Source organism: Buceros rhinoceros, unplaced genomic scaffold, assembly GCF_000710305.1.
Source record: "Buceros rhinoceros silvestris isolate BGI_N320 unplaced genomic scaffold, ASM71030v1 scaffold6635, whole genome shotgun sequence".
In the NCBI taxonomy this organism is placed as follows: Eukaryota; Metazoa; Chordata; class Aves; order Bucerotiformes; family Bucerotidae; genus Buceros; species Buceros rhinoceros.
The window spans coordinates 22,431-30,357 of record NW_010412205.1 but is presented as its reverse complement, the minus strand read 5'-3'; the positions used below and the strand labels follow the sequence as shown (position 1 = coordinate 30,357).

The window sequence follows — 7,927 nt, the reverse complement described above, 5'->3', positions numbered from 1 at the left end:
AGCCCAGCAGGATGGGCCTCACGGCACGCATGGTTTGCTTTTACACTTCTTCTATGTGTCAACACAAGGCACAGCAAGGAGGTAAAGCCAGCAAGAAATATCAATGCACTGCTGACACCAACAGCCACGATCTCAGGCTTTAACCCCTGAAGGGACCTGATCAAGTCTGGAAGCACAGCTCTAATCAAGATGAGTACGACAGCAGAGGCAACACCTTCAGGAGGGGAATTAATTCCACAGAGGGGAATTAAAAACAAGCGAAAATAAACCACGATGATGATATCCAGAACTGAGTCTGCACAGACTACAGCGACCCAGCGTCAGCCCGCACCGCCCCACAGGGCTTCCCGCAGTACTCTACACCGTCCTGGGGACATTGCTTCAATGAGTCAAAGCCTTTTTCACTACAGCCAGGAAAATCATTCCGTAAACGCTAAGCATGACGCTGAGGAATTGTTAACTGATGATGGTGCACGTACCTGAAGTCTTTGACATCAGCGTCGATTCCGTTCTGCACAGGCAAACCATTTGTTTTATCCATCACATCCCCCTCCTCCTTCAGATCTCCTAATTTATCGCCATCAAACGTGCCCTTATTTTTCTTATCCCCTTTATCATTCTCATCGTTCTCTGCATCCCTCGGCCCCTGGGCAAAAGAGACATTAGTGTAATAGCTTAGTTTTCAAATCAATTCTTTTATTCCAAGATGGTAACAAACCAAAGAAACACATTGCAATAAAGTAAAATAGTAAAAGTTATTACAAATAAAACAGTAAAAAAGTTAAAAAGTCACTTCACTATCGAAGCAATAAGGGATTTAGTTCTCACTCTTCCAAGACAGGGTGTATCCATCTACTTGATTTCTTCCACTGAGTATCAGGGTCTGCTTCTACAGGCTCTGCTCTAAAAATCCCACCCCAAAAATAATTTTGAGGAATACTGATCCAAATCCTCTCTTCTAGATGGGACTTGGGTGCTTCAAAATTAACTCAGGAACTTTTAAATATGCCAGCATATATTGAAGAAGGATAAACCAAAGTGGCGCCTCTCAAGGTCACTGTCCAGGGTTTGAGATGCAGGAATTGAGTGGACAAGTGGGTGGATTTGAGCAGAACAGGATCACCTCGGGTCTGGGGGCACTGCTGGGATTCACACAGTGAATTCCAAGGTCTGGCTCATTTAAGAGCCCTCAAGTCAACCACCAGCTCGATCATTGGTTCATAGAATCCATCAGTGTTTTGGAGGGAGGGGAAAAAGGAAGTTAAAAAAAATTTTAACAAGAGATTTGTGTTCTGTAGAGTGTTTAAGAAGCAGTGTTACAACTGCAGCATTTCGCCTTTAATGTCTGCATTTTATTTCACTTGGGCAAAGAATAAAGGGTGATTATGCTAGAGGCAGAGTTCTGAACAACAAAAGAGAGAGGAAAAACAACATAATTTATGATAAAAAAACAGCAAGGGACATATAAACAGATTTATCAGGGACAGCTTTGGTGCTGTCACAGCGACAGCCATCCAAACAGAGAGGGAAGAGCTCTCTGTACGGGACAGGGCACCTGAACCCTGTATTGACTACATCATTTTTCTACTCTCATGGGAGAGGGGGATATTTTCCACCCCATGTTTAGAAAAAAAGAAAGATTGTTTTAAGAGCAATCATCTTCTGATGCTTCTTCTTAAAGAAAATAAAATTGTGCTTCCTTAAAGGGCAGATTTGGAGATGCCCATTGGAAAGACCGAGGTGGAGTTCAGTTCTCACCCGCACAATGAGCTATGCACCAGGGAGACCCTTCATTGTCGAACTGGCATCCTAGCTATCGATGCTGTGGAGCAGAGACCTCCCTAACCCCCAAGCTGGATGATAAATTGGCTCCTTCCACTGACTGCTCGTTTCTCAAAATTCTCTTTCTTAGACCCAGAAGTCATCAAGGTTATCAGGGGTCCACTAAGCATGGACAAAAATAAAGAGGCTGGATGAAGGAAACCATGGCCCAGCTTCCTGCAGAGTGCAGCAGCCTAGCATTAACAAGCCTCCTCCACTTTCGTGGTTTTTCGACCATTCATGGTCTAACACATGGCCGATGAGGTGGAGCTGAGGTGTAGCCCCTTCTCCCCACTGGGGGTTCACCATGACTCGCTCACCACACCCTTAGACTGGAGGCAGCAGCCTCTGTGCTCCCTCCCCACCTCTCAAAGCACAGGGACTGATGCCATTTCTCCACAGGGAAGGATATGCCCTCAGAAGTGTTCCCCAGCTGGCAGGGGAGGCTTTTGTAGCTATGCTACGTTTCTAGCAGCATGACACAGAGCATTTTTTTGTTCTTAGCCACCAACGAAGTAGCCACACGCTCATTCGAAAGCCACAGGTATATCTGGACACTTCCAATGACAAGCTCAGATGGGGCATTAGGGCTGTTGAGCTTCTCCAAAGGACCAGGGGACATCAGCGACTCCCACATCCCATACACCCATCCCACACCACAGCCCCCACGCCAGGAACAGCAGATAAACCACCAGCCTCCCCGCTTTAAAAAAAGACAGTGAAAGTAAGAGCAAATAAAAGAAAGAGGAAACATCTGCCTTCAGGAATGGATTAACAAACAAACCAACCAAGCAGCAAATGGAGAAAAGAACATAATGGGAACTCAAATTTCAGAATCGGGCACACTTACAAATCCTCCTTTCCTTAGGCAGGAATCTCCAGGAGATGAGCTCAACACATACTCCACCATGCTAACTCCAAGTCCTCCACTTTCTGACCGTGGTGAAAGCACTGAGTTGACTTCACTATTCACATGAAACCCCTGACCAGGTCTTCTCTGAACCATAATTGGTTGGGAAACAGAGTGATCTGGAACAAAAACACGGGTAATTCTTATCAATAGATCCAACTATTCAAAGGAGGCAAGTCGTTACATATGTACTCTCTAGGGTCTTAACTGTGCTAAGAAGTATCAACTTCTTGACTCTGATGACGTCCGTTAGAAAGAGCAGGATGGCCTTCTCATTTCTCAGTACTAGAACCTGTAAACCTACAAGCAATAACTACATTTAAAGGCTACACAAGTTTATAAGAACTTCATTTCCTCTTCCTCATGCCCTGTCCTGCTGCATCAGCCCCAGCCCTTCACCATCCCTGCAGTGTGAGGGTTTGGGGTCCAACCAGGACAGGCTATGGATGGATAGTCTCCAGGTTCTTACGAGCTCTGCAGAAATTGATGGCTGGGCAGGAGGAAGTGACCCCACACCCCAGCAAGGGAAGAGAAGACATTCTCTGCTCCTGGCTGCAATCATCAGTTGAGTCAAAAATAAAAGACAGCAGCTCCAGTAGTTGCCAGGGGATGGTGGAAGGGACATGCAAGGACATCGATACTGGAGCATCCTTACAAAGCAGGAGTAAGCTGTGAGGAACAGTAACTCTGTTCTGTCATCGCTCCTGGCTGCACTTCAGTGCGTCTCCCTTAAGCCAGCACAAGCGTCTACATGGCCACAAAATGAAGTGGACTGGGGAGAGTTTTCGGGGCTAAAGCTAACAAAGAAAAGAGAACAGCTTTAACCCCGGCCAACTCCCCAGCAAGTTTCACTGCCCTGCCACATAACTTCTTGTCCCAGCAGCAGGGGAAGAAGTGGCCCACATGGGACAGGACTGCTTCTCTTAGCGATACTAGCTTTAAGTGCTTGAAAACTTCAGGGCTGAGCAGTGAAGAGGCAAAGCCAAATGGGAGGACTGCAGAGCATCCTGTGAAGAGGGCCAGAAAGGAAAACAGGTGGAGCAAAGGGCGTCTTACAGAAAAGCAGCCTTCATTAGTTCCATGCTCCATGGAACAAACTAGTCTCCTGGCCAAGGAGACTTCCAGAGCCCACCTCCAAACTGTGCTCCTTGCTCTAGAGCAGGGAACTTGTGCTCAGACTGTGGCTAAAGGGGAAACTGTGACTACCCTGACTCACAGGCGTCACCACAGGCCCTGGCTCAGGAATAAGGTTGTAGGTGCACAGGATTAATTGGGAATAACCAAAGGAGGAGATTAGATGAAGGGCTTTGACTCATGGAGATCTGTGATCAGCCAGTGTAGAAGGTCACCTCTCCCAGATGTCTACCCAGCCTGTCTGGGTTGCAACCAGCCCAGGAACAGAGGCAGCAAGGGAGAAAGTCTCCTCCTTGGCTGCCTATGCCGACCATCTGGCTCAGCCCTTTTAACTCACCCTGAGCTCCAGTTCGTGTTAGCACAACTGGGCACAAACCGCTGCTGAGGGCTGGGCACAGGCACCACCACAGAGACCCACTGCGGCCAGGCAAGTTGGGCAGCTGGAGGTGGCAGCTCTCAGAAACCTTCCCAGAACTCAGTGGGCTGCAAGAATCAGCTCAGCAGACTTGGAGAGGCTTTATCCTCTTTTCAGAGCCATGTGGAAAAGTACGTAATCAAAAATGCCCTTAGCACTATCCCAGTACTTTCACCCTAATAACAGGTATTTTCAGCAGGGAGAAATCCACAAACCATAGTGCAATTGCTCTCAACTGGAGCTGTAGCTCTGCGCAGTTGTTTGGAAACTGCACTAGACACCCAGTGGTGTTCGAGGAGCAGATTTGTTATGTGTAGAAAGCACAGAAAACAACACCTTTACGGTTAGTTTTTGATTTCAGCACATGCATGTGATTTTTTGCCACTTAACTAAAACCACCTGAACACTCTCCCCCTAAATTCAAAACAAGGGACAGACTCTGATCCAAGAACAAAACTATGCAGATAAATTTCCACACTACTAATTCAAACCATCACTTTTTCTTCTTTTTTAAACAGAGTATTGTTGGGTTTGGGTTGGTTGGTTAAGTATTTAAAATATTGGGGGAGGGGGGCTGGTTAACTGATTTTTCTCTCCGGTCTCTTTGTGCAAACTTACAATAATCTGTTCCAAGGCAGGAATCATATCAGAAAGTTCAAATTGAAATTTTAATGGCAATCTACAATTTTTAAGCAGCTATGAGATACACACACATTCACATTAGACAATCTTTTTATAATTCTGGAGTTCTTTGCCCTGCCATAAAGGTGGGGTTTTCTATGAGTTTTCTCTCAGTAAAATAGATGGGTTTAGAAATCTTGTAACAGCTGTGTCATCCAGACTGGGCAGCAATTCTGAGTACGTGAGTTGCACATTTCTGTATCCAACCCCAACTAAATTAAGTAAATAATTGAGCTACCTGATGTTCCCCAAGCACTGTCTCTCCACTGATCTCCCAGAAATATCCCTTTTGGTCCATCTTTGCTGGAATCATCAGATTCCCAAAACTTTTTACCCGGCAACAGCTGCTGCAATTAAAAAAACAAAACAACACAACAAAAACAAAGCATGATTAAAATAAGTATAAAATGCAAACATAAACCATAAGCGTCTCCCTTCTACACATGATCAATCATTAAACACAAACTGATTCATGCTTTATAATCAAAATATTTGTATACTCTGGGTGAAAAGGACTGAGGTAATGATTCAATCTCCAGAACCCTCTTACCCTCTGAAATGCTTTACGAGCCCCACACACGTAAGCACACACACACAATCGACATTCACCAGCCTCTCTGCTACTTGCAAGAACAATATTAGCAGGAAAAACTAGGAGCACCTCCTAGCAGGAAAAACTAGGAAAAACAAGGAGCACCATTCAGAACATCACCTCCACTTCCACTGGAGCTGCAAGGATCCCTCGAGAGCTACCCAGCTTTTCCAGCACTAGTTCCTGCCTTCTGACAGAGGTTCTGATGCTGGCAGGGACAGAACAGCTCAAGAGGTGCCAAGAGCTCTCACTTCTCGCTTGTTTAATGACTGCTGAGGACTCACCACGCTATGAAAGTTACTTGTAAACACTAATAGGAGTGAACAGTTCTGGGCCATGGCACCTGCCATGCACCGATTGTTCCTACCAGACGAGGATACAAAAAGGTTATGTGCTGAGAATAAGACAAAGTCATCCCTGGCGTGAACGAATCAGAGGAAGATTGTTCTGAGGCTCAGAAGACGGCAGAAAGAACAAAGTGCCCTGTTATCAGATGTGTTTTGAAAATACTAGTTTGACCAGAGAAACACCTGCTGTGTGGCATCTACGTAATGGAAGGAGAATTTCGAGCCCTGCTGAAGTGCCTTAGATGTCAAGCACACACTCTTCAGATGAACTCTCCTGGCTGAACGAGGCTTATGCAACCGAGACAGGAAACAACAGCACACTCACAGCAAAGGAACAGAATCAACGAGCCTCGCCTGCTGAAGGTGGAACAAAACTAATTTCTGTCTGAAATTACCACAGAACAGGACTGATCAGATGAGGCCGAATCTCCTCTACCTGAGCAATGTGGGGAATGCTCCACTCCATCGGCAGAGTGGATGGGCAAACATAAGGCTACAGCACAACAGAGTAGAAGTTGCTGGCTGAAGAGGAAGATGAAGCAGAAATAAAGGAGTTAAGAGCTCCCAGCCTAACTCTGGGTTAGGGCAGACAACCAGAGAAGTCGTGCTCACCAGTTAAGTTTTCAGCTGGAGGAAGATCTGTTTACTCAGAAACCTATTGTGAAGCAGGTCTGTCCTATGAAAACAAAGCCAAGGATCGGATTTGGGTAACCAGAGAGGTTACAGAGAAGACAGGTATGACAGTGAACACAATATCCATTTCATTCCACACCTGAACAGGAGAATTCCCTCTGAATTCTAAAAAAACTCCAAAAAAACAAAACCCCCACCACAGCTAAGCAAGCAATTACACCCAGCTATTGAACTGACACTGAGTTGCTGTTGAGTAAAGGACTCCTGCTTCTGCACCAAGATCAGTAGAGAGTAAGATCAATCTGCGACTGAAACGCAGCAGGCACCTACAAGGGAAAATAAATAAATAAATATGATCCCTTTGGAAAAAAAAAGCATAGAGAGGCACAAGATGGAGGGTAGGCACGGCATCAGAGAGCAGCTCTGCTGCTTCCGGGACTCCCAGGCAAACCTCAAGCCACACACGGGCGTGTGAGTTTGCCAGCAGCAGGAACATGCTCCTGGCTCCTTGGCCACCCCAGGCTGGCACAGGGGCGTTTTCTAGCAGAACCGGAAGGTTTATCCATACAACTGCATATTGACTCTACAACCACTCAGGAATGTAAACCCCAGCAATCCTAACCTGCAGAGGCTGGATCAACAGCTCAAGCACTCCTCTTGGACCAGGCACACCAGGAGCTCCAGCACAGTCGCCACTTCTGAACCAGCTGAGATTCTCCTCCAAGGCTCTGGGTGCATGCACTGTTTGCTGCCACAAACCTTACTTAGGATGAATGCTGTTCAGTTAAACTGCAGTTTTACTTTTACTGACAGTACACACTTGTCTAAGTTACTTCCCCACCCTATCGTCCTCTTCCAGCTCACAGCAGACTCCCTCCTCCTAGTGCAAAAGCAAAAATCTTCATGTTAGTTTTCAAACGAAGGATGAGATGAGCTTGTTCGCCTTCTGTGCCCAAGCACAACACAGCGTACTCTGAAGTCCTTCAAAGGTACGTGCGCTTCAACCCTACACAGAGGAAGGGACTCCAGCAGCAAATGTGCCCAAAGCAGGTGAAATGCCTGTACAAAAACTCAAGGACACGCAGGACCGGTACCCACGCTGCTTCACAGGACTTGGGTTGGGTTGGAACGGACCTTCAAATATCATCTAGTCCACCCTCTCTGCTGTGAGCACAGACATTTTTGCAGCACTTTTCAGGCTGCTCAAAGCCCCATCCAACCTGCCCTTGAACACTTCCAGTGCTGGGGCATCCACAGGAATGACACGAGGGTGGAACCCTCTGCTGGGAGGAGAGGGGAGAGAGCTGGGGGGGTTCAGCCTGGAGCAGAGAAGGCTCCAGGGAGACCTTAGTGCAGCGTGTCAGTGCTGCAAGGGGCTGTCAGAAAGCTGGGGA

At 46.6% G+C, this 7,927-nt stretch overlaps 1 protein-coding gene across 1 annotated transcript in view; it reads right to left on the bottom strand.

The window, feature by feature from the left end:
* PUM1 (pumilio RNA-binding family member 1) overlaps positions 1-7,927 on the bottom strand; it is a gene marked incomplete at its 5' end in the record, with an annotated part of 68,315 nt that overhangs the window by 37,965 nt on the left and 22,423 nt on the right. Inside the window, 3 exons of the mRNA XM_010136294.1 lie at positions 480-646; positions 2,672-2,850; positions 5,200-5,308. Of these exons, the coding sequence (XP_010134596.1) occupies positions 480-646; positions 2,672-2,850; positions 5,200-5,308 (455 nt within the window). The remainder of the gene's footprint in view (positions 1-479; positions 647-2,671; positions 2,851-5,199; positions 5,309-7,927) is intronic.